Source organism: Podarcis muralis, chromosome 13 (assembly GCF_964188315.1).
Source record: "Podarcis muralis chromosome 13, rPodMur119.hap1.1, whole genome shotgun sequence".
Taxonomy (NCBI): domain Eukaryota; kingdom Metazoa; phylum Chordata; class Lepidosauria; order Squamata; family Lacertidae; genus Podarcis; species Podarcis muralis.
The window spans coordinates 20,592,567-20,619,170 of NC_135667.1; the positions used below are offsets into that span (position 1 = coordinate 20,592,567).

The window sequence follows — 26,604 nt, forward strand, 5'->3', positions numbered from 1 at the left end:
AAGCAGGTTGTGCATGTTTGAGGAAGGAACATTCGGATTGTGTTTCTCTGACTTGTATTTTATGAGTGAAATTCTTCCTAAAATGGATAACCTTCCTGTTATAATCCCCTGCACCAGAAAACTACACTTTCCGATAGCTATTTATACCGAAATGCACAAGGCAGTCATTTGCTTAAGTTTTACTTGATGTGGGCAGAGCCGAGATGGCAGCTGAATATGGGAAACAGCACAGCTTCTGATCTGCCAACCACACATTCTGGAAGTTGGCTTGGATTTTGGCACCGGATTCCAACCGCTCAGAAAGCCGGGTTATTATAAATCAAAATAACAGCATGCCCATAGATGACAGTGGGGAAATTAGGTGGTGGAGGGAGAACAATCACACACAAACTGGTTTCTGCGATTTCATCGGGCACTGCCCACCAGAGCCACCCCTACCACGATCCATGGCTCAGGTGGTGGATTGGGAGGGACAGCAAATAATGCGCCTCTCATAATCTGCCTGTCAGGCCCCCAGCCTCTCCTGTGGCTATGGCTGGCTCCTGCAATACGGCTGCCACCAATTGTCCCTCCAGGTCATGGCTGCTCTTGCCCACCTGGATTGATCAGCTCCTAGCAAAGTAGAGTTACCCTCCAGAGCCCCCATCTCATGCCTCCATTTGAAGAAGGGGCCTTCAAGTTACTTTAAACAATATTACGAATGAAAAGGCACAGAGATTGCCACCATGCTTATTTCTTTTATTTTCCAAAACCTCCAGATGAGCTAAAATGTATTTTTAAAACATTCACTCTCATAAGCTCATCATATTTCTATCCCCCCTCTTTGTTATGCTTCTTTGGGTGGAGTCAGAGATAACGGCTTCTAGTCTGGTTGCTTCTTTCATGCCCCCCCTAAACAAACAAACAAACAAACAAACAAACAAACAAACAAACAAACAGGAATCTAGGCAGGTGAAGGCAAGGCCAGTGTAGTAACGCTCAGTATAATATACTGTATGGCTGAAGACACTTCTGCAGAGAGTCCACGTGGGATTTTTTAAAATCAGCAACCCTATGTTACGTGGTCCTCTCCCTCTGCCCTTCGTGACTCATTATGTGGCTGTTTTGTTTGATAATCATCTCAAGATACCCAAAAAGCATTTCCTCAAGAGACTCTAAGACGCCTTTCTTATTCTGATTTTCAGTCCATCCCCGGATTTCCAGAGGTGTTGTCAAGCCCTTGGGGGCAAAGTGCTCTCTGGCTCCACCATCCCAAGGAGAGCTCAGAGGCACCTTGATTTCTTTGGCATGTGTGTGTCACTGACGCAAGGAGAGGGAGTGGTGGTATCTGCAGCTTGTGTAGGTGTTGTGCACGAGTTGTGCATGGTGTGCCATTCAGACCGGACGTGTGTGTCTGGTTATGGGTGTGTGCTTTGTGTTTGTTTTAAGGAATTTGTTCCCCACGTTTTATTCCAGGTGGTTTCCATATCCTTACCTATTGGCAGGGCTACCCCACCCACCCAAAGTCAAATGCAGTCCTCCCCTGAATTGATTATTCAGATGGAGCATCAATGGGCTTATTTTGCATAATAATATAACTAGCTAGAGGGAGGGGCAGGAAGCTGTGTAGACATCAGAAGCCCCACCCCACCCCACCCCACTCAAAGTTCCATGCAGCCCCACCTACCAGCCCACCCAGCTTCTGAGATTTCACCAGCATCACTCACATGTCTTTTCAGGGCATCTGTATGGACTGAAAGTTTTGCATCCATGTGGACTGAAAGTTGTATGATTATTAAAAATAAAGCAGTCTCTAAGGAAGCTGAATTTTGCACCACTTTGGGCTGGCAACATGGTGCGATCTCGGAAGTGCAGAATAAACATAGCCCTAATATTGGTGTATGGGTGCATGATTCCCTCCCCCCACCCCCTAACCCATCGAGTTAGCCCTGTATGGGCTCCACGTAGTTGGCGGGGTAGAGCCCCACACGTCCGCTGTCGGTCACCCCCTTGCACCAGCCCTGTTCGTCCTCATCTTCCAGCTTGGTAAGCAGCTCTCCTGAAACAGGAAAGAAAGAGACAGAGGAAACCTCAGAAATTATTAGGGATACTGGAAAAGGGGAGGAGCCACAATAATGGGCAGAGTCGACAAGTGAGGTCCAAGGCTGAGCTGTCAGCAGCAACCACCATGGGTGGCAGGCAATGTTTTGGGACATGGTGCTATGGCTTCTGGTTGGTCGTGGCTTGTTAATGGCCAAGGGTGGCTGGCTGGTGTTTTCTCAATGGGAGCTAATGGGTAAGAAATATCCAGAGATCTCTCGAGTGAAGGGGATGCTCCCACTCCGGGGAGGCTCTGAAGCAAGGTGTATGTGCGCGCTTATGCATCTGTGTTTCTGAAGGAGCAAAACAGGCAGCTTTGGGACAGAGAGGGCTCCTCCAGATGACCTATTTAGTAAGCATTCATTCTGATTTGTCTGCACAAAGATTACACAGAGGTTAAGACTGCTTCCGGTCTTCACTGAACACTTTGTCTCAAATTTGTTTACGAGGCAGCTATATGACAATAAACATTATCCTGATTTGCTTGAGGGTTATTTACATGCCATCTCATGACTCATTTGTTTATTACACATTTTTTCAGTATGTTTCCCCATCACTTTCCTAACAGGAAGCGGAAAGTGGATTCATTTCTTCAGGGAGACAATGCTTTAAATGCACAAGGCTAACGTTCTGGCATGCACTTGAATCCCTCCCGCATAAATAGTGATGGTCTGGAGGCACCCAAGGCTGAGAGCTTGTCCCAGGCTACCTAGAAGCACCTAGGAGTGCAAGAGTGCCCCTTTCCCTCTCTCTCTAGAAATCTGATGCAGGGTAAGAGATCTGCTTTGGTGGCAGAAATGTGTATGCGTCTTGCCCTCACTTATGCTCAAATTGTATATCTGCAAATAAAGCAAATATCACAAAAGCACTATCAATCTCCAGGGCTCACTTCCCTCAAATAAAGCCAAACCCAGCTGAGTGCCACCCCTGGAACTTCTCACTGTGTGGGAATGTGAGGAGCATGTACAGATATTGATGAGGAGGGAGACACCCAGACTCCGCAAGATTGGCCCTTGGGTCCAGACCACCATCAAAAGTCAGGACAGGATTATACCCATTTCCTCTTTGTCCTAAGCCATAGCTCTAAGGCTGAGCTGCTCCTTTGCATGTCCTAGGTTCAATCCCCAGCATCTCGTAGGACTGGGAAAGACTCCCTCTGTGAAACTCTGGAAAAGCAGCTTCCAGCCACTGTAGACAATATTAGCTAGATGGAACAATGGTCTGACTCAATATAAGGCAGCTCCCTATGTTCCTATAAAGCTGCCTTTGAAGGATGAAATGAGGCAGAGAAGTTGGGAGAAGGCGACACTCACCTGCCTTGAAGCTCAGCTCATCTGCCTCTTGGCCTGTATAGTCGTACACAGCACGAACCCGCTGTCCCGACACTGGTGGGGGTGCTGGCTTTGCACTGTGGGAAGGGGTGAGAGTGTGAGTGGAACTATAGGCAAGCCCCTATTTTGCTTATGATCTACTGCTACATTTATATCCTTGAAGAAGAGGACAGGACATGGGGCTCTTTGGCATCTTCTCTGTGGTGGCCCCTAGGTTGTGGAATGGCCTTACCTCTGAGGTGTGTCTTATGCCATCACTACATGCTTTTCAATGACTGGACAAGCAGACACATCTCTTTTCCCATACTTAAGGCTGAGTTGATGTCTGCCCTCCTCCTGTGTTGCCTCTGCACTGGTGTTTTGTTATACTGACTTTGGCTGTTTTTGTGTTGTTGTTTTTAATTTGCACATTGTGCTTATTTTAATTGTGTTGTTTTTAAGGGCTGTCTCTAAGTACAATCAATCAGTCAATCTTGACATTTTGTTTGATCTTCCTGGAGACATCCCCTGAATCTGTGCAGCAGCAGAAATCACCCTAGATTTGTAACTTCAAAAAATCGCAGGAGAGAGAAAAATGCATGATTTGGTGATCCTGTGCCTTAGAACTGTTAACTGTTTTTTTTTTGGTTTTTTTTTTTGGTGGGGTGCTGATTTGGGGGTGATTGTTCTGATGACATTTGTGCAGCAGGAGTTCTGGATGTCTAAGGTTTGCTAGAAAAGTAACTTTGCAAGTGATTGAAACTGTTCAGATTCTGTGGGTGTATATTTAGGGGAAGGCAAGAAAGAATGTTTGATGACTGATGGTGAATGTCTTAAGTGAATATATCTCTTTCTCTAATGCAACTCTTACATCATTAGTCAGAACTCCAATCTGTTTGCTTAACCAGTGATACTCATCACCTTTGGAATTTGCCAAGACAAATTCCTAAGGTAAACAGTTTGGATTGAGAAAGCATCTTTGTCTGCATAGGGCCTGGAGTGTTGGACTAGGATCAGGACTGAACCACCACCATTGACACCAGCAATGAAGGATTCTAACTGCTATAAGCAGTGCTTTTTTTTCTTTTCTTCAGGGGGTACTCAAGATTATGCAGTACTGGCACCTCTTTTGTTGTTGTTGTTAAAAAGTGTGGCACTTACTGTAACAACTTCATGGGGAGCACCGGCACCTATTTTTCTTGGGGAAGAAAGCACTGGCTATAAGGACTGAAGACTGTATTCCTGGATCTGATCTGAGGGGAAGAATTGCTTTTGTGGAAGGACCACGCTTTATCATGAGCAAGAGACACTCAGAAACACCATTGACATCAGCAAGGAGATGCTGCTCTTAACTGCATTATAAGAACCGTAACGTTAAGAACTTGTGCTTGAGTTTGCTTTCTTTCCTCTCTTATATTCCGTTTTAAGAAAAAAAGAAGAGTGCCGTTGGATCAGGCCAAGGGCCTATCTAGTCCAGCATCCTGTTTTCACAGCGGCCAAGAAGACAGCAGTAGGAAACCCACAAGTAGGAGCTGAGCACAAGGACACTCTCCTCTTCTGCGGTTTCCAGAAACTGGTGCTCAGAAGCATTACTGTCTCTGACTGTGGAGGTAGAGCACAGAGACAGCCTTCATGAATTTGTCTAATCCGCTTTTAAAGCCATCCAAGTTGGTGGCTGCCACTGGCCCCTGTGGGAGTGAGTTCCGTAGTTTGTCTATGTGCTGTGTGAAGAAGCACTTTCTTTTATTTGCTTATTTACTTGAATCTTCCAACATTCAGCTCCATTGGATGCCTAGGAGTTCTTGTGTTACAAGAGAGGGAGATTAACTTTCTCCACGCCATGCACAATTTTATAAACGTCTGTCATTTCTTAATCACCATCTCTCGAAACTAAAAAAAGTCCCGAATGCTGTAACCTTTCCTCCTGGAGGAGTTGCTCCACTCCCATAGCCATTTTGCTTGCCCTCTTCTGAACCTTTTCCCAACTCTACAATATCATTTTCCATGTGTTTGATGTCTGATTAGATTGTAAGCCTGAGGGCAGGGACTGTTTTGACACTGGGTTTGTTTGTTTGTTTGCTTTTTTGCCATTCTGGGAGAGGTGTTTTTTTTGGCTAACAAAGGGTGGGAGATAAATGCCATGTTTAAATACAGGGTTCAAATCCCCACTCAGTCATGCAGGTCACTGAGTGAGCTTGGGCCAATCATTGTCTCTCAGGCTAACCTACCTCACAAGGCTGTTGTAAGAATAAAATGTGGAGAGGAAGATTGGTGTATGGTACCTTGAGCTGTGGGAATAAATTTAGCAATGGATAGATAAATAATGAGAAAGTAGATGAATTCTCAAGGAAGTGTGGTGCTAACATTGCTGAGTCTGAGTGGGTTCTGAGAAGGAAAACAGTTTTGAAGATAGATTCTTCTTCTCTTACCAGTCCCTGTATCTTGGCAGCACCACTGGCAGGGTTAAATGAAGAGATTTGAGTTCTGATTTGCGACATCATTACAGGGAGCTATTCACTTGACATTCACTTCAGCATCGTCACCAACCCTTCTTCCTCACTGTCTCCATAACACCCACCCACACAATTGTCAACAGTTACACGATCCCTTGCGGAGTTGCATTTCTAGTGTACCTTAAACATCCAAAACCCTGACTGAAGAAAGTCAACAGAACAATTTCCCCACAAATCAGTAAACAGTTCCCAAGAGGCAATAAACAGCCACAAACAGATAAGCTTCCCTCTCAAAGGATGCATTTGCCTGCCTGGCTGTTTCTCCTGGGGTTTCCTGAAGCTCTGGATCTGGGGTGATTCCTCTTGCTGCTTCAAGGCATATCTCCAGGGAAGATTAAAGAAACCTTCCAGTCATCTTGTATCTCTATGGCAAGCTATGGCCTTTCCTGCCTTTCACTAGGCTGAGATTGCTGCCCTGGTATTTGGGGAAATACCATACCCTCCAAGCGTCCCGATTTTCCAGGGACAGTCCCCAGGAATTACAGAAGCCGTCCTGGCTTCTGCCACCACCGAGCTTGGGAAGGAGGATGACCGGGAGCTTGTCCCAAGTGACGGTGGCAGCGCGGGAACATCCTGTTGCCTCTCTATGACTTTTGCTGCTGCTGGCCTCCTTCTTTGGGTAGCTCGTAGCAGCTGGTGGTGAGCAGGCAAGAAGGAGGAGCTTCCACCACCAAGACCCAGCCCTGTGTGACGCAATGGCTCTGAGGGGCAGGCAGAGGGCAGGGCCGCCCAGTGCAGGAAGAAAGTAGGAGTAGAGCAGAGCTCAAGGAGTCTTGAATTTTTTTATTAAAAAAAAACACTTTATGCATTTCTCCACCTGTGCATTTGTAACTGAATGCAAATATTGCAAATTGCTATAAGCCCCAAAAAACTACTAAGGAAGCAAAATCTGGGTGAGTGATGTGGCCCTGGAACTTCTCACTGTTTGGAAAAGCGGGGCAAGTGAAATAGTAGAAATGTTTAATAGCAACTAGAGAAGGACAGATCAGCCTATTTCTTCTCAAAATTTGGAGAAGAACTGAAGACGCTTGATAATTGTGATCTGATCAACATATAAGTTTGGGAGAGAGAAATTAAGTTGGTGCACTTTAAAATGCAAATAATAATAATAATGGTGATGATAATTTATTTATATGCTGCCCGTCTGACTGGGTTGCCCCAGCCACTCTGGGCGGCTTCCAACAAATTATAAAGCCACAGTAAAACGTCAGACAGTATAATAGTAATAATAATAATAATTTATCCTCCATCCCTAAAATCAATGCTACAATTTTATAATACATTATCAATGCCAAGCATCACTTCTCCCTCTAGTGATGGTCCAGGGTACGGCAAGCTATATAACAGTTGCTGGTAGCTTCTATACACAATGCTTTAAAGCAGGGGTCAGCAACCTTTTTCAGCCGTGGGCTGGTCCACCATCCCTCAGACCATGTGGTGGGCCAGACTATATTTTGGGGAAAAAATATGAACGAATTCCTATGCCCCACAAATAACCCAGAGAGGCATTTTAAATAAAAGCACACATTGGATGATTTCTGGTGCTAGAATTGTGAGGAAGAATTCCCCTCCCCCCCTGTCTACTTTCTCCACACCTTGAATCGTTTTATACATCTCTGTCATGTTTCCCTCGCTTGCTCTCTTTTTGTCTGAACTAAAGAGCCCTGGATGCTGTAAGCTTTCCTCATGGAAGGAATGTGATCATTTTGGCAGCCCTCTTCTGCTTTGGCCTCCTGGTTATTTGTGCCAACAGGAGAGTGATGTTAACATGGAACAGCACATGGAAGAGAGCTGTGTTGTTGTTGTTTTTTAAAAGGCAAATGCCTCCCATCTGACCTCTGTTTACATTCTCGTATCAGATCAATTTAAGCTTTGTGCACTCAAAAAATAAATAAAAATGCCTTCTGCATGGACAGATTATGAGATGCTCTAAAGGACCAGTCATCCAAGCATCTTTCAGGGCCAGGCAGACAAGTGTGCCCTGCGGCCAAAGGAATCCTGGTCTTCCAAGAAACCCTTTGTCAACAGCCACTAACTTTGAGGCAGTGTGAACACTCCTGCTTACTCTGCACCCAGCGGTTTGGAAAGTGGTGTACACACGATGACATTAGCCACAACCCATATTTGTGCTGCCATTTCTGATGAAATGCTGTGCTTTGAGGTCTTTCCCTCCAAACCAACTTTGATCGGAATGGAGAAAAAGAACAGCCTAGCTGCATTTTAAGCTGGTAATGTGCACATACGCAGCCAAAGAAAGACTAAGTCTGTACTAGGACTCATTCAGTCCCAGGACTTGTTTCCAGTGCCCATTACAGTGGTACACCACTGTGCATAATATCCCTCTTTATGGATTAATATCCCTCCCTATGACTCACCAAGTCATGGATGGAGACCAGGCGGCCCCTCAGATTTTGCTGGACTAGAGCTCCCACCATCCCTGACTGTGGGCTGTGCTAGCTGCGGTTGATGGGAGTTGGAGCCAAACAACATTAAGGTGGAGCTGCTGTGTCTGGTTGTTTCTTGTTGCTATCCCTACAGCCCGTAAAGCCATGCTTTAGTAAAGCTGTATTAAACCAGGGGTACTAAAGCGCACATACAAAATGCCCCCCAAATTCACTGCCTGTGAATAGGGTGAATTGCATGGATGGAGACACACCATATATTTAAAGCACATTTTGGGCACATTCCCACCACTGCAAAGAATCCTGGGAACTGCTGCTGACCCCTCACAGCAATTCCTACCACCCTTGATGAACTATAGATCCCAGGATGCTTTACGGCAGGGGAATGTGCTTTGAATGTACGGTGTATACTCAGCCTCAGTTTCCAGCTGCTTCCTCCCATACTTCTTGTGATTGGGAGCGGGGATGACTCACCTGCTCTGGGAGGGGGTGATGCTGCGGAGTGTGGCTTTCTCTGGTTCTTTGGCTTTCTGGACTTTCACCTGTGGCCGCTCCTGGTCAGGGCTCCATGCCTGAATGGCAGGGGATGAAGGGAGGGAAGAGAAAAGCGTTAGGAAGCTTCATTTGCTGAGAGCTGAACTCAGGTGGTAGAGACCATTAGCTAAGCTGTACAAAAACCTGCAGAAAGATGGGGGGGGGGGGACATTTTGCCGGACCAAAGGCAGTGTTTGCATTGCTCACCATGTGAAACTAATGCTCAGGAGGTCATATGATGTGTGTTATAAAAAAAGCTCGTAGTTAACCTTGAAACAGAGGTGAATCATAGAACTCATATTATCTTTTTAAAGCTAGATTCTGATGTAAGGACTTACAATCTGAGCCTTGAATCTAAGTCCTGTTTTTAATTCTTCCTCAGTTTCCCGCTTCCCCCCTAATCCCAGTGTGGACATGGCTTTATGGTACAGACCCTGTAGTCATAAGAAGTAAGAATGGGATGTTAAATATAAACAATCACATAGCCCACCTTCCCCTCCCAACTCAAAGAGTTTTGTTAATCTGTCAAAAGAGGGACAAAACCTGAAGCGAAATACAGGTTGGTGGTTGCTGCTAATAAGTCTGAGATGCCTCCCTGGCCACTGGCTGAATTGTTGTAATGTCATGTTGAATGTTCAAAGACATTCTAACTGCTCACAAGTAAACTGTCAGCCCAAGGGGCCTGAGGACAAAAAAGAGCTTTTTGTTCTGTGCGGAAAGGAGCACCCAGAGAACTGAAGAAGGCTAAATTTAGAATCAGGCAAGAAGCAGAACAAGTTTTTCTAGAGACTGTTATGGGCTTAAACTTGCATCAGATATAATCTGGGGCAGTTTCTCCCTGTGCCTAAATGCTGCCTAGTGATGGAAGTGCCTCTGAGAATATGCAGAGCACCCTTATCTCACCATTAAGGAAGGGAGAGGTCCCCACCTCGAACTGTGGCCAGTTCATAGGCATCCCCGGTCCGTGTCGATTACGCCACCATTTCAGGTCATCCTGGTCATTTATGTCCTCAATGGCTTGGTGCAAATCAGTATAAACAGCTTGGATGCTAAAGGAAAGGAGGGAAATCATCAGGAAGGGGTGTCAGGTGGCATAGAACTCCCCCCCCCAAAACACACACACACACACACACACACACACACACACACACACAACATCCAATCTACACCGCTTTCTTCACTCTGCCTTCCCACTTAGTGTGATGCATGGCACTGGGAGAAGTCTTCTGATTTGGGGAACACAATCCACCATAAGCTCTAGTCTGAAATGCAAGATTTCCTTGGAAATGAGCACTCTGAATTGGAAATATACCTCTGGATACCACTCAAGCACACATAGGAAGCTCTGAGACTCCCTCTAAAGGTCAAAGGTGCCTCTGCAATCTCTGCCCCCTCCCCAACCGGGAAAAGCTGCTTCTGGTGATATTAGGAGCATGAACATTTTAAAAGCTCTGCTGCATCAGGCCAGAATCTTGTTTCAATGGATCCCATCAGAAATGACTCTCAGGTGACCGTTCTGTGTGCTGCTTTGAAAAGTGTCACTTAGGCCTCAGTGAACCCTCCCCCAGGCGTGCCAACTCTAGGGGGCTAAAGGCACTTCTGTCCCCTCAATATTTGTTTTAAGGGGCCAGAGGGCCCTGATCTTGAGGTGGCCCTTCATGCAATGCACATCACGCTTTGCAGGTCCAGTAGTTGGCTCCTCCCGAGTGCTCAGCCTCCATTGCCACACATGTGCTGCACACCGGGCCTCAACCTTGGGGGCAACCTGGTGCCTCTGCCCCTCCCACACCTGGGGTCAGCAGTGACATCGAGGCGTCGATGTAGGGCGAGGAATGCACCCTTGAGGAAGGCGATGCGTCTCTGCTCCTGCGCCTGCCCCTGCTCAAAAACGGACTCCATTTCCTCCATGTAGCGTGGGCTGCAGCGATCGAGCTCTTGCAGGGCCTTCTCATAGCGCTCGCGCACCTGTTGTAAGGGGTCAAGGGTCAAAAAGAGGCATGTGCCTAACAGTCCTCCCCCCCAGGATATGAGCTCCCCCCCCCCACTTCTAAGAAGCGTGGAGGCAGAAAATACATGCTAAAGGCCTGTCCTTCAAAGACAAATGCCCATCTAATGCAACATTGCTTCTCAGAGAAGCCAGTATAGGATGCTGGGTGTAACACACTCCCCACTTGGGCATACCAGCAATCAGAGTCCCACACTGGCTCCAACAGTGAAAGTAGAGCATAGCTTTTGTGGTTAGTAGTATACAGATATAGATAATCACCATGCTCAAGGAAAACAGGCAAAAAGGTGGTGGACTTTCATCAGAGCTAATGGAGGGCAGCCCCATCTCTCCCTCTGATATAGCCTAGTGGACTGGCTCTTCACATCCCTTCCCAAATAATCCCTCTGTGGCTGATGGCAGTCCCGCGCTAGGTGACACGTTTTTCAAAGGCACTACTCATGTCAATAAAAAGCATCATCTAAGAAAAACACAACACAAAGCATCACATTCCTGTGGGTTCACTGGCTTCTATGTGCTTTCCTTTTTTCTTTTTGAAAAATGCATGTACACAGTAGTATCATAAGGAAATAAGGTTGCCAACTTATTCCTTTTTTTACCAGCTTCTGTGTGTCTTACAGCAGCTTGTTCTGCAGATATTAACATGTGATCATGATCATCTCCATACACTGAAAAACTTTCACCTAATGGTTTATGCAGAGTTATGGTTTCTTCTATCAAAGGCACAAGAACAGGGTAGGCTGATTATTATTTTTTCTGGTCAAATGTCAATCCTATGAGATAATAAGATGGCTAGACCCAGGGAAACAGGAGCTGCTAGGACTAACAGGTAGATACAACACGGGGGGGGGGGAATGCAGCAACCATGGGTGCCAGTGTGCCAGCCAGCACCTCTTATGGCACCCACAAACAGGTCTCAGTAAATAGCCCCTCAAAAATTCACAATGCATGACAGAACCTTTGCTCTTCCTGCTCAGTTCCTGTTTGCACTGACCAAGCCTAAGTTGAACACATAAAGATGCCCCCATTTCATTAGATGTCAGGACTGGACACTCACCATCCTTTTGGTTCTGAATAGAGGAGAGGGACAAAGAGAAGGCAGGCCTGTATCATTATGTGGTCCCGTTTCTCTTTCTGTTCTTTTAGATATGGCGGCCATTTTGTGCTATGCCACGGCAGCCATTTTGTGACTGATGCCCACAAACACTCCAAACGTCAGAAAGACTGAGGACTCTGCTTATAACCAAGCCCCAGGCAACGTATCAGCAAGTGTGTCTAGTGTGCCTGGCAGTTCCACTGACCCATATTTATTAGCCTTTGGGCCCATAAAGAAAGTAGGGAAGAATCCCACCTTGTTGGCTTCTTGGCTGCAACGCTGGTGTTCCTCCCTCAAGGCCCGCTGTCGTTCTTGGGGCAGCTCAGAACCCGGTGCAGCCTTGACTGCATTCTCCCGTAGGGCTGCAATGTGTTCTTTGCGACAGGCCTTGTGGTATAAAGACTTGGTCTTCTCGACCTGGATGGGCCAGTCAAGGGTAGGCAGGAGAGAGGGAAGGAAAATAATAGTGAGTGGACTGTCAAAGTGTGTCAAGATATACCAGCCTTCACTCATCTCTGCCTTTTGGTCACCCTCCTCCTACTCGCCAACTTTAGCTTCCGCCTCTGATTCTGGACTTCTCTCTGCCACAGACTCTCCCAGCTCACTAAGTCCTGTTGCCTCTTCAGCTTCCAACACCTCCTCTTCCCCATCAGACCACTCATCATCATCTCACCACCACTCCCTGGGCTCTGAGCCTTCTTCTCTCGGTGGTTCCCCAACTGGTTCCTCCCACCATTCCTCTGCGCCCAAGCAGTCCATGACATCCAGGGGGCCAAGTCTCCCCTACCTTCTTGAGCTTCTTGGTCCAGGGTTTCTGTGCCCGCTGGAAGCCGCTTTCCAGCTCACAGGCCTCCTTGAAGCCCCCAAAAAGCTTGCGGTGATAGGAGTCGTGTTGCCAACCCCGGATGCGCCCGGCATCCTCGGAGACCAGAGCCCTTTGCATATCCATGTGCAAGCGGCTCAGCCGCTCCGAAGCCCCCAGGAAGGCTTGCCAGGCCCGGAGCAAGGAGCCGTACACTGGACCTGCAGGGAGGGAGAGGGGATGCCCAGATTTCATAGTTTGCCCCTGAGGATAGCTAGCCCACAAAACCAGCAGATCCCCATCAATCCTGAGCATCTAAAAATCATGCAACTGTCCTGTTTCTTTTGGGAGTGCAAGTAGAACCATAGAACTGTAGAATTGGAAGGGATTCTGAGGGTCATCTGGTGCAGGAACCTCAACTAAAAATTTGGTATGGTTTGCATTAATTCTTGTTTCCCAAAACAACACACAAAGAAAAACACAGCTGTCCTTTGAAAGTTGCACTGCTTTGAATTTTGCAACACGGTTCTCCTCTTAAATAATGTGTGATGCCTAACAACTCACTTGCATCCACAAGGGGGCGCCACTTGCGAGTCCACTCCTCCATCTGCAAGGCATAGCTGCGCTCAATCTTTGCCCGATCCTGGAAACAGGCCACAATCTGGTCGCAGACGCGATAGCCATCATCCAAGCGCTTGACTGTGCTGTGATAGTGATTGGGCTGCAGGAGAGCAGAAGGGAGAGAGACTGATAGGGAGGGAGCAATCACAGCATGAATGGGGTATGGTGCATCCTCAAACCTACACATTTATCAGAGTCACAAGGACTTCTGTACCTAAGGACTTGGGGAAGGGCCATGATTCAGTGTCAAGAGCATCCACTTTTCATGCCAATAATCCCATGTTCAATCCCAGCAGCGTGTATGGGAAAAGCTCTTGCCTGAACTCCTAAAGAACTGCTATCAGTCAATGTATCAGTGTAGACAATACTGAATTGCTGTTGTTTATTAAATTTGTATACCGCCCTATAACCGTAGATCTCAGGGCAGTTCGCAACATAAAATTACAATATAAAAAACAAAAAAATACATACTAACATAAAAACAAAGACAACCCAATAATCCCCAGATGGACCAAAGGCTTGGCACTGTATAAGGCAGCTTCTTACTTTCCTAATTTAGCTAACCAAACCTTATCTCTTGTCCTTAAAAAAAAAGTGAGCGTTAATTCTGCTCTAGACCACTAGACTAGGAATAGAGAGACAGTGGCCCACCCAGTCTAAGGTAGAGCTGGTTTCAGGTACCAGAAAATCATTGGACCAGGCAAGTATATATAAATGAAACCAATGACTGAACACCCATACAATCTTGACTCCGTTGACTTAGTCCAAATGAACGTCTTTGAGAAATCTGCCTCCATCATGCCCATGAGATCTCCTTCCTCTCCCAACTATGTGACCCTGCCCCGTTTTCAGCCACTCACCATCCAGAAGCTGCTAGTTGTAGGCTCATCAGCAGCCACCTCACTGTATATCACAGACATGGTGTCACCTGTAGAGGAAAAAGGTGTTGTAGGTCAAGGTACACAGCCAAAAGCATCAAATAAATAACATCATATGGATGAAACCCCACTTCATGGCTTCTGTCTCTTTGTCACATTTCAGTGTGACCAAGAACAGCAATCAGGGTGGGACACGCTCTGTTCTCAGTATCCGTCAGGGAATTTTATGGAACAGGCTGCAGCTAAGACGTAGGCTGTGTACATACTGTACATACCATACATTTAAAGCGCATTCCCCCAAGAATCCTGGGAACTGTAGTTGGTTAAGGGTGCTGAGAACTGTAGCACTGTGAGGGGTAAACTACAGTTCCCAGGATTCTTGGGGTGGGTGTGCTTTAAATATATGGTGTATATGCAGCCATAGTTGGGGGAGATCCTTAGGCCATGGATCCCACTGACTGAAATATGATCCTTTCCACTGGCGATTCTGAGGATTGAGGCACTGAGGCAGCTGGAAAATATTAGACCCTAGACTTAATACCCTGCTTTAGACAGCCATCTACATTACTTCATTTGCAAAGCACTCAATTAACACTACCATCCCATGCTTTATAACTGCTTATATATTACTGATACGCTGGGGCAAGAAGCAGTTTGCCCACCTTGGTTTTTTTTACTCTGTGCATGTGCAGCTTCACATTTTAGATCACAGCAGCATCATAACTACAGGAATAAAATGGAGTTTGCATCTGCTGCCCTGAGGCTAGGTTGGGAATTTATGAACTGCACCCTGCTTCCTTCACTTCATTCAGGTATAAAGCAAGGTGGAAGGACCAGCAATAAGGAAAACTATTGCGAATAGAACATAATCCTTTCCCTGAGGAGGACAGCTACACCCATTTTTGCCAAGGGCAGGTGTGGTTAACCTGTGACCCCACAATGTTTTTGGACTCCCAACTTCCATCAACTCCAGCCAACGTGGCCAATGATCAGGGATGATGGGAGTTGTAGTCCCAGAAACATCTGCTGGGGCCACAGGTTCCCCACTCTTTACCTCGGGCAATGATACACCTTAGGACTTGTAGCCAGGGTGTGGCCAGTGGGGTGCAGTACCTCACTTGAAGAGAGTTCTGTGAATCATATTTATGGGTCTGGACAATTATTATTCCAAGAGAAGTCAGTTTTTATTCACCCTATTGCTTCAAGGTGTGCAGTGCTAGTATCTGTAATAGAAGAGCATAGCATAAGTGCTGCCTGCAGCAGATCCCAGGTCCAGTCTCCAGGTAAAAAGAACAGGTGGCAGGAAAAGGCCACTATCTGTGATCCTGGGCAGCCAGTGGCCTGACTCAGTATAAGGCAGCTTCATGTAATGTGTTAAAAAACACAATTAAGTCAGCAGCAGATGGTGCCGCCACCTCCACCCTGCCAGTGGTAATAGTCCAAATTCCACCCACATGTCCTGCCCACCTATGATTCCCTGTCCTGACTCAGGATGTGTTATTCCAGAAGATCACAACCATCATTTCCAAGCTTTTGCCATTGGGGGGGTGGAGATTCCCTTTAGCTATTATGACTGTGCTCATGGCAGGGGATATGGGATCCCTTAAGGAAATTACTATTAAGTAACAGCGTTCATCATAAAGGCTTTGGGACGTAAACATTACCCTCCCCCTTCTTTTTTTGCAGCTTAGCTGATGCTAAGAAGTTGACAATGTTAAGAAGCAGGCAGACTCTACAGCTTGGCACGGGGATTGTAGAAGTTCACGTTGCTTAGGAAGGAATTACTGATTGATTTTCCATTCATGTCTTGTTTGGCCCCTTCCAAGAAATGTGGCAGCCCCACCTAGTGGGGAAGGGTGGCTAAAGCCTTGGCTTAAATAAGCACGGCTGATTTGGTTTCTTCCAAAACTAAACTAGTTCTAATCCAAGCAATGAAAATCACATACATGGCCACAACAAAAAGCAACAACTCCTCAGTCTTCTGTAACCCCTTTTCAGCATCATCCCTCTGCAATAATTTGCCCGTTAAATATATTAGCATCCTAATCCCAGTATTTGTGTATAGGCATAACAGAGCACCTCCAGTTTCTGCCTTTCTGAGCAGTGTTGAGTTGCTGAATTAGCATGTATCAAATAGGAAATTAACAATGCAGTGAGCTTAAGTCATGGCCAGCACACTGCCCTCTTCCCACTTTGTTGCTCACAGGGTAGATGAGCCTACAGCAAAGCACAGGACTGTCGGCTGACCTCCATCTTTAGGTTGTGCACACACAATATGTTATTCAAGAATCACAATATTTTATTCTAGAATCAGTGGGAAACAAGTACCTGTTCTTTTCTACACAGTAAATGCACAGTCAAGATCTATTGTGGGGTTTTTTGTTTTGGTCCTGAAAAGTAAAACTTATTGAGGAACCGGCTTCATTCTGAAAACAAACACTCACTGCAGCTTAATTCTGCATTGCCCTGCAGTGTGTCCATATGAAAACAGATGTAAGTGGTCCTGGCAATGAGACCCAATGATGTTGTGGGTGGAATTATACAGAGATTGCATCTACCACATCCTTCGCCATTCGCCTGGGGCATGTGCAGGGAGGAAAAGGCATGGGTAACCTAATCAAGAAAAGGAATTTCAAATGTGGGTCAAGCAAGCAGACTCACCCTTGTAGACAACAAGTTCTAGAATCAATCTAGACCGAAAGCAGCATGTTGAGGATGAGCATGCATGATTCAAGATAGTTTTATGGGTTCTTTTAAAGACGTTTTCTTGCTTCAGATGGGTTACTGTGTATGCAGCCTTAATGGGCAAATCTGCACTTATACATACATAAATATGCACTTATACATATAGAGCATGTTCAAATCTGATGCAAATTTGTGCAATTAGCCTGTGCCAAGTCTTTTAAGTGCCATCTATTCTGGGGTGGGGCAGGGAGGAGGAAACAGACCTTCTTGACATTGGTAGAGGGGAGGAAGCTGTTTGCACAGAAAGCTCCTTTGGGCTCTCTTGATCTGTTTGAACACAGTGGCAGTGTGCACAGGCGCCTGACTCAAATTTGCATCACATTTGCACATGCTAATGTAGAAGGGCAGATTCGCTGGTGGGTGGCCAAGGGCCTTGTGCTTTGCTGTGTGTACAGCTGCCCGGTAAGCAACAAAGTGGGAAGGGGCAGCAGATCTACGGATTGAGTGTGAGGGGAGCTCAGCACAAAGAGCCCCTAACTGCACCCTTTTGGACAATTTAAAGGGAAAACCAAGGGCCTTCATTTTCTCTCTGTAAAATGAGAGGCAAAATGCTAGCTGAGGAGTAGCAGCTAACCTTGCTGCTACAATTCCCATTTCCCTATTGTTCCCAAAGGACACTGTTGGGTTTTGTGTGTGTGGCTTTGCTTGGCTGCCTGTTGTGTGTCCCTCCCTCTACACACACACACACACACACACACACACACACACACACACACACACACAGTTCCCAAATAGCCTGCCAAGGGATTTTGGAATGCATCCCTTGAAGAAGAAGGGGGGGGAAGGACTGATTCGCTGACGGCACTTTTGTCTTTAACTGCAAATGGAAAAGCAATTTCAAAGGAGGGGGTGTAGGATGGAGAGGCTGCAGATGGTTGAGGGGGGAACGGACGGACATGTGTTTGCAGTTAGCTGGGACCGCAGGCAGGAGAATAAATGGCAGATTGCAGAGGAAGGCAGCCCGGGCGCCACATTGTTTGAGGCATAGATTTGTAAGGGAGAGGCGGCCTCAGAGGAGCAAATCCATGAGGTGCTATGTTTAGAGAACTGCACCCTCCCCCCAAAAGTTTGAAAGTGATCTTGCCTGCCCTCCAATCACAAACATTGGCTTTTAATATTGAGGCTTATCACAAATACTAATCAGGGGTGCAAGACCTGGCAAAACTTAGGAGCTGCTGAGATTTTCTAGGAGACAGATGGGAGTACTGAAACCTGCTCTCTGACCCAAGGCGCCATCTCATTTTTTGACACTAGACACAACTAGGTGTGTCACACAATACCAGAGGGCAGATCTGGAGCAATTTTCTGCTAATTTTTTTGTGCCCTCCACCGCCGCCTTTAGCTGCTTTGAAGAAGAAGAAAACGAGTACTTTGCTGAAATAGCCCATCTCTAAAAGACACATGGGAACTTAAGCCCATGGCAAGCATCGTCCTGCCTAGAAACCAAGCAGGTACCTGTCACATGGGACATCAGCTGACCTCTCTGTGGGGCTCTGAGGAACTGGACAGGGAACTTGCTGGACTTCTGGCCCTCTACTCTTGGCTCACTTGGGCTCCTTGGCCACGGTGGGGCAGGCCTCTCAGGGTGCACAAGTGGGATAGGTGTATGAGGCCATCAGTCGACAGCAAGGGAGGCCCAGTGATGAAGGAAGGATGAGGAGTCCAACTCAGATGCTCCCCAGCAGGGTTGGGCTAACAGCAGCAGGGTGGGTTGGCGGGTGGTTTGTTCACATGAGTTGTTGGGAGAAGGGATGGGCCAAAAGAGCTGGTAGGCCCATTCAAGAACCGAGCAATAGGTCTGTGCTATGCTCTTCTTGACTTGTTCAGTTGTACCTTGGGTTCAAACTGGGGACCCAGTGCTTGTAAAGTGTGAGTTGCTCCACCCAGCTAAAGCTCCTCTTGCAGCCCTCCTAGTATCTATGATCCTGAGGTTGACGTGTCTGATTCCTGTGCTGCTGTAGCTGAGTGGTTTAAAGAACTGCTCTGTGGCAACTCCGGCATTGGTTTCAGCCAGAAGGCTCTTTTGCCCCCAATGTGACTTTAAAAAAAGAGGCATGCAAAAGTGGAGAGAGGCTATCATAGGCTGCCCCCTTCCCCCTCAGTCCAAGTGCAGCTGAACCTCTTGCCTCCTGCTTCCCAGTCCCCTCCACTGTGCATAAGGGCTTAAGAGCCCTGCTGGATTGGACCACGGGCAGATCTCACTCCCACAAGCAGGCCAGGAGCGCAGCAGCACTCTCCTGTTGTTGTTCTCCAGCAACTGGCATTCATTCAGAGATCCACTGTATATTCATTCAGAAGCACATGCTCTGCCTCCACAGTCATAGGCAGTAATGCTTCTGAATCTCAGTTGCTGGAAACCACAGGAGGAGGGGAGAGGGCTCTTGTGGTCGGGTCCTGTTTGATGTTTTCCCACAGGCATCTGGGTGGCCACTGTGAGAACAGGATGCTGGACTAGATGGGCCAGTTGCCTGATCCCACAGGCTCTCATGTTCTTATGGCCATTATGTCTAGTAGCCATTAATAGTCTTATCCTCCATGAGCTTCTCTAATTGCTTTAAAGCCAAAGGTGGTCATCACCAAATCTTGTAATAACAAATCCCTCTGTCCAGCTTTGCATTGGGTGTGAAGAAATCCTTCATTTTGTCTCTCCTGAATCTCCCACCATTCAGCCATTGGATGATCCTGCGTTATAGTATTACAAAAGAGAAACTTATACGCAATTTTATAATTCAGTAACGTCTACCATGCTCCTCTTTACTTGCCTATTTTGTAAACTAAAGAAGAGCAAACATTGTCACCCCTCCTCACAGGGGAGTTTTGCTGGCCTCTTTGTGACGCTTTCTAAATTGCTCAATATCCTTTTCAGTGGGCAGCAATCAGAACTGTATGCAGTGGGCACTTACGGACAGCTGCAATTTTCAAGTGGGATTTCAATCACATACTGGCAAATTCAGATTGCATAATTATAGTTGACTGGTGGGAAACCTTGTGCAAAAAACATGCTTCCCTGGCCCCACACAAAGGGCGGGATGACGCTTGCTTCGACACAACGTTGTCTAGCCTCCCTGCAAACAAATCCGAGTGAATTCTCAACAAACAGGTTGTTGTGGAAGCACCCAGTATTTAAAGCGTGGCTGTTCTATAGACTTGTATAGAGGCATTACAATATAGGCAGTATTCAATCCCTTTTTAATTATTCCCCAGCATGGAAGATACCTTTTTCACAGCTGCCTACTGCACCTTGGTACAAGCTGTTTCCAGATTATCTGTTTACTGGACATTCATCCTAACTTTGGCTATTTATTGAACATTCATTCTGATTGGTTTGGAGGGAGCTGGTGTCAAGCAACTGTGCCCCCCCCCCCCCATTCTCAATAAATTTTCTCATCACTTTCCATATTGCAAAAAGTCTGTTGTTCTTGGGAAGCAGGTTTGTTGCACGAGGCCCCCAACTAAGTTGTTGTTGTTGTTGTTGTTGTTACACAACCTGAATTTGTCAGTTTGGGACTAACTCCTATTGGGGAAAAAACAGTAACAATCTGGAAGCACCCAACATTTTTTCATTGAATTATTCTCTACGACCCCAAGAAACTTGTCCTGATCCATGACTTCCAACTCTGATCCCAGCAGTGTATATGTGGATTCCCAGCCTGCAGCCCAGTGCACATGACTTTACACTTACTGAACTGCACATGCCACTGAATTTCCCATTCATCCATTTTAGAGACATCCTTTCTGTTTTTACCACCCTAAATGATTGAGTGTTGTCAGCAGGTGCAGTCTTCCCCCATCAATGCATTTCCATGTCAAGAAAGTCTGCATCTGTTGAACTGCTACCATGCTGCAATGCAGCTGTTCAAGGTGCAGGGTGGAATTGGCATATTTGTAAGTACTAGACACTACTGGATATTTTCCATTTTAAGCACAACAACTCTGAGGAATCCTTTCTCTTCAGAGTTTTGTCTTGCTGAACCTATTCCTACCTCAGGCCCCCTTATTGAGCTGGTGGGAGGGCAGGTGGTGGTGGGGAATACACTTCCTCTGTCCTCCCTTCCCCATGGCCTCTAATACACTAAACTTTTCTTCCCCTCCCAGCACTGGGATCCAGCTCTGCGATTTCATTTCATCTTGGCTCCAGCTGGTTTTTCCACATGCTGAAAGAAAGCCCAGGAAAAATATAGAGGAGGATAGGAGGAAGGCCCAGCTGGAGTTGGCGGGAGCGGGCCTGAGGAGGACGGCTTGGGGTATGTTGTAAGGAAACAGGCCCTCCTCCGCTGGCTTCACCGGCTTGTGTTTCCATCCAAGAAAGAGAAGAATGGGAAAGAAAGATGAAAAATGGGCAAAACTGCCAGATTGTGGCTGTCTCGTTCCTTCCCCACAGGAGGGTTTGGGTGGGCGGGCAGTCTGCAGGGGCCGCCATATCAGTCCAGGCCAGGTTTCCTAAATCAGTGTCCACCCACCCATTTTCCCCCAGATTGTTCCGAACGCCTGAATGATCAAATTGGGGGATAGCTGGCATCCCAACAGGGACGACCGAGCGGTCCAGGATGCTTTTCATGTGCCTGATCCAGTCCAGCTCAAGTTAGTCACGGCTAACTCGTTCCATTGGTTTTGATGGGCCTGAGTCACATAACTAATGTTCAGTTGTTCCCCTTGCAAACCCCCTGCCAAAAAAATTAACTGCTTTCCAAATAGCTGCCTTCCAGGCACCTGCTACATCTCAAAAGTTCTCCACAGCCACTGTCCCCGCCCCCCGCCCCCCAAAAAACAAGCATCCAGCTCCTCCAATGTTATAATCTCTGTGTTGTGAACCGCCCTGTGATCTTTGGATAAAGGGCAGTATACAGATTTAATAAATAGTAAATAAATAAATAAATAAACCCCCACTAAGCCAAACTGCATAGGGCTATTAAACAATGACCAACACTCCACAGATTTGAGTTTCTCCAAACCACCACAAACATTTTATAGCTGTCTTGAAAACTACACATTTTGTGCAAAGAAGTCCCAAACACCTTTTTAGTTCTTTTTTTTTGTACCTTACATGGTCCTTGAGAACCCCAGAGATTATCTCTCATTGCGCCCTCACTCTTGGCCCCACTAGGACCTCCCTCCACAAATGGATCCAACAAATTATCTAGGCCTCATTTATATCCCCAAATGTTAACTTTCGCAAAAGGACCGAGGGGTATGTGTGTGTTAATGAAATCCACAAGCCTCACCCTGCTACCAGAGCTATAGCTCATAGTATCACAAGCGCCAAACCCAACCCGCACAATATCCGTCACAAGCATCTATGCTGTGCTATCTCTCGGCCTAACCTACTTCATGGGGTGCTGTGAGGATGAAATGGGGAGGGGAGAGAACCATGTACCTGAGCTCCCTGGAAGAAAGGGCTGGAGATAAAACGTTCAATAAATACAATGTAATAAATGCTATAATCCTACAGCTGCCCATTGGGTCTGCAGGTGCAGATACTCAGTCTTTATATCCTCTTTAAACAAGGTCTACTGTCCCCCCCCCCCCAAAAAAAACCCAGTTGGTTCTCTCCTGCAAAACAGGCCTGTTTTTGACAGACTGGGAACAATTCCTAGGGAGCTGATTGCATACGTATCTTAGGGATGTATATGAATTCTCATGGGACCCTCACCTACGGCATTCCCATAACGCCCTTTCTCTCCCGCTTGGAATAATCTCTAGAACACCCGCTGCCTTTCCTTGCAGTTCTGCTCACCCTATGGCGCCCGCCAACTTAATTTTTATGTCCCCTCCCCTCTTTATTTTTCCTCCCCAAACACCCACGGAGCAATCCTGCTTCCTATTGGGAATAAAGGGAACTTACCCTGGGGAGGGGCCCCCATCCTGCCTCTCTCCCTGTCCACTCTCTCTGTCCCAAAGCAACAGATGGTGTCCAGGCAGCTCGGCAGCGAGTGGGATGGTGGAGGGGAGAGGAGAGTAAATTGGGGAGTGTGCCAGGGGAGGACTTAGCTGTGCCACTCTCCCCTCTGTTGCTGTCTCTCTCACATTCCCTTGCTTACTAGTTCTCCATCCGTGCCTGCCACACTCACTAATTCATAGCACCTCCCTCTAGCTAACACTCTCCATCTCAGCCACCTCATCTTACTGTTTATTCATCCATCTCCAAACACTCTTATTCCCTACTAATATCTAACCTAATATCCATTCTTCTTCCTTCCTTTTGATCTATCCATCCTCCCATGCCCAAAGACATATTTTCTTATTTCCTTATCATCCCCATGCCTCAGTTCTGTGTGCGCTTACTCAGAAGTAAGTGCAACCGAGTTCAGTGGGAATGTACCACCAAATAAGTACAAACAAAATACCCTTGTGGTGCCTTACAGACTAACCAATTTAATTGCGGCTTATGCCGCAATAATAAATCTGTCAGTCTTCAAAGTGCCACGAGGCTCTTTTTTGTTTCAACTGCAGCAGTGCTCACATAGCTACCGCTCTGGGATTTGTCTCAAAAAAGTATGCATGATCCAGTAAAGACACACGTCCACAATTGCTCCAGATAAACTAGCGTGTGCCACGTTCTCCCAGCTCGTGAAAATATGATTTAAATCATAAACAATTGTATAATGCCTATTAACTCTTCATCCAGTGTTTTAATCCTGCATAAGGTTAGCCTTTCCTTTCTTTCAAACACTCAGGGGATCTTCCTAAGTATCAGTCACAGCTGCTGTACCTTTCAAAACCAAATTTATTCTTTTTCTCATAGTATATTATGGCTGCACGGACAAATGGTTGTGCTCAGGGTAGATCTGAGGTCCAAGCAAGCTTGCCTTCTTTACCTCATTAATCCTAACAAAAAAATGCCATGAGGCTGATTTGTGACTATTCCTATATTTCCCAATGACAAAAACGGACACTGAGAACTAGTGCCTTGGTGACAAGGAAGGATTTGAACCCAGTGCACTATCTAGCAGCCTGCATCAGTTCTCTTCACATAACACACATATCATTTTACGCTCATTCACTCCTTCCAGATTCCCCTCAGCCTTTCTCCCACTTTCTTCTCTCCATCAAGTTAATTCCCCGTTTGCCCATTTCGCACTCAGTTCTTTCTTTCTCTTGCATCCATCCCACCTCGGAGGCTGCTCCCTTGCCATTCGCACACACCAGTTTGATTAACTCACCCTTTCCCCCTTTCTCCTTCTCTCCTGCTTTTTCTTTCATGCCGCCGCCTCCAGTCCGCAAGAACCCAGATCTGGAAAGGGGGTCGTTGCTGGTGGAAGATGGATTTAGGCCTGGAAAAATTCCTGGCTGGGGAATGTCAAACTTCAGAGGGGAAGAGGGGGAGAACTTCTGAGGCACATGTTCGGGTTAACCCTTTGCTGCTAAGCCATCGCTTCTAACTCAAACGTATCTCACAGTCCCACAGCGTTGGGGGTACTGCCGTAGGTAAGCTCATAGAGCAGTCTTCCCTGCACAGTAGCGTCCCAGGCAGGCAGAAAGTTGTTTCCTACGTGCTGTCCCAGCACATTCCTGGCCACTCCACGCCCCGACAGCTGCCACAGCTGCACCCCTGGGTCTTTTCCAAAACCTAAGGGGAGAGTGGCTTTTCTAATCCAGGAGGACGACATAGCATACATATGGGCAGCAGATTCTAAATGTTTTACTAAGGTGGTGGTTGTGGGGGGATGTTTCTCATCAACAGACCTTTGCCAAAGTATCTCAGAAGATCTTTGTACCTGCTACATTTTCAGGTAGCAAATGAATCAAAAGTTCTATGGCCCCAAATACTGTAAGGCAGGAAAAACCTACAAATTCTACAACTAGGAATGGCAGGGGGATTTGTTTAGGTTTGCTGAATTCGCAAAATGCAAACCATCCTTCAAAATCTGCACTTCTCCAAATTTTGCAATGTAGTTCTCCAGTCATTTGCACAAAAATGTATATACCTGGGTAAAGCATGCATATAAATACACACATTAGTGAAAATAATGTGCAAAAGCACATTATCTGAGGGGAAACTGCTGTGCAAAAGTGTGTATATTAGAGGAAAATTGCATACAAGCATGTGTATATTAAGATAAACTTGTACTAACATGCTGATGAACTTTCCATAGGACTTTTCACCCAGAAAAGAATCACAGAGAGTTGTGGAAATGTAGAGAAACTGAGAGAAACCAAAATGGGCATGTTCACCCATCCCTGCCTACAATCCAAGTCACTGATTGGTGCAACGGGAATAAATTAAGGCAGTAAGCAAAATTAGCAGAAAAAAATATTTTCTTTGCAAACATAATTCCGGTTGTAGTACCTGAAGTATGTGTGTGCATGTTGGACTTCAGAATGTTTGCTCTCTCTGTGGGGGGGGTACACTCTTGACTTTTGGGCAGAAGTCCAGTGCCCCACCCAGCAGAAAGATTAGCAGACCTGGCTTACCTCATTTTGAAGTAATAACCATCACCAACTTAAGTGGGGGGAAGGGCAGGGGGACGGCATAACACCATGCCAAGGCTGGAATCTAAAATTACCTAACTGCAACTGAAGGAGGAAAATGGGGACATCTGGAACATTAGGAGCAGAGAGCAAGAGGTGTATAAAAAAACAGGGGAACAGGAGCAGCCAGTTCCAATGTCTTTGGGTGTTTCATCAACTTACCACAGGCTGTCATTAATATAAAAAACTTACCCTTTTTTTCTCCACAGTCATAAGGACTAGGCACTTATTGTTTTTGTACAAATGAAAGCTTAGCTTCCCGAGATTCCAAATGCTGTATAAGTTGTTGTATTCTCTGTGTTGGCAAGATAGCCTCACAGAAGTCTAGCCTCCCTGTGCATTGCTGTCACTTGACCGCTGTAGATAAAACTGTGACACTATCACAAGAACCCACTCTGGCTGTTGGAGGTCACTACAATGAAACAAACAGAAGTGAGGGGGTAGCCCCACTCTGTCCTTACGGAGAAAAACTGGGGAAGAGTAGGATGCCACTTGGCCTTCGTTCTGCTTCTTCTCTTAGACACATCCTATAAATATCGCCCCCCATCCGACTCCCACACCCATCTCTTGGCTCAGCCTCTGAGGGCAGGAATTAACAAACTGTCTATTTCGGGGCCATATCTAGTTTCAGCTGCGATTTTGAGGGCATGAACCACCCAGAGGATGGGCTTGTTCAAAGACTATGAAGAAAATGACTGGAACTTTCTTTTTTTTTTGGATGCTATACCAGGAATTCTCAGGAAGTGGGCAACATTAAAAGGGCCATGAGTTTTCCAGTGACCCAGATATAGCAGAGAGAAGGGAGTCAAAGGGTTGTGACAGGTAAAACACATTTGTTTGACTTCCAGCTAAGATAAAATGGGGTCATACAGACCTCATGGCACTAGACGTTCTGGAACCTGGATATATCTGGCGGAAGGGTCACGTTGTGGTTGTTATCCTCCAAGATTTATAGAAAGCAGTATCATTTTCCCGTACATGGCTCTATGATGAGCTGGCAGTCTGCGGCTGGGCACGTTCTACTTGGTACTGTGGTTGGCATTCAAGATGGAAACTGAGAGTTTCTCTCAAGCCACCTGCCAAATGTTTGCAGCCGCAATGGGAAGCCTCCTCCAACACATTGCTAAAGATGTGCAAATTCATACATTCC

The 26,604-nt window shown here is 46.4% G+C and overlaps 1 protein-coding gene and 1 long non-coding RNA gene across 4 annotated transcripts in view; one reads left to right on the top strand and one right to left on the bottom strand.

The window, feature by feature from the left end:
- LOC144325089 (uncharacterized) overlaps positions 1–25,127 on the top strand; it is a 129,639-nt gene extending 104,512 nt beyond the window's left edge. Inside the window, exon 3 of the long non-coding RNA XR_013390383.1 lies at positions 25,079–25,127. This is a non-coding gene — a long non-coding RNA (uncharacterized LOC144325089). The remainder of the gene's footprint in view (positions 1–25,078) is intronic.
- LOC114581580 (protein kinase C and casein kinase II substrate protein 3-like) lies at positions 724–24,480 on the bottom strand. 3 transcript variants are annotated; one of them, XM_028701871.2, is made up of 10 exons: positions 24,146–24,480; positions 14,223–14,290; positions 13,306–13,462; positions 12,727–12,962; positions 12,195–12,356; positions 10,628–10,803; positions 9,767–9,887; positions 8,779–8,876; positions 3,393–3,487; positions 724–2,038 (listed from the first exon to the last, which is right to left on the bottom strand). In XM_028701871.2, the coding sequence occupies exons 1-10, from the start codon at positions 24,183–24,185 to the stop codon at positions 1,923–1,925; spliced, it is 1,269 nt and encodes a 422-aa protein (XP_028557704.2). In that variant the 5' UTR covers positions 24,186–24,480; the 3' UTR covers positions 724–1,922. The 3 variants fall into 3 exon arrangements, with proteins under 3 accessions (XP_028557704.2, XP_077773251.1, XP_077773252.1); XM_077917125.1 differs by lacking the exon at positions 24,146–24,480 and adding an exon at positions 22,828–23,174; XM_077917126.1 differs by lacking the exon at positions 24,146–24,480 and adding an exon at positions 18,441–19,405.
- Positions 25,128–26,604: the final 1,477 nt, after the last annotated feature.

Coding starts and splice junctions, on each gene's coding strand:
- LOC114581580 (XM_028701871.2), bottom strand. CDS start 24,185: ATGAAAGAAAAAGCAGGAGAGAAGGAGAAAGGGGGAAAGG. Junction 12,357..12,726: donor GGACCAAGAAGCTCAAGAAG/GTAGGGGAGACT, acceptor TGGCCCATCCAG/GTCGAGAAGACCAAGTCTTT. Junction 3,488..8,778: donor ATCACCCCCTCCCAGAGCAG/GTGAGTCATCCC, acceptor CCCTTCCCACAG/TGCAAAGCCAGCACCCCCAC.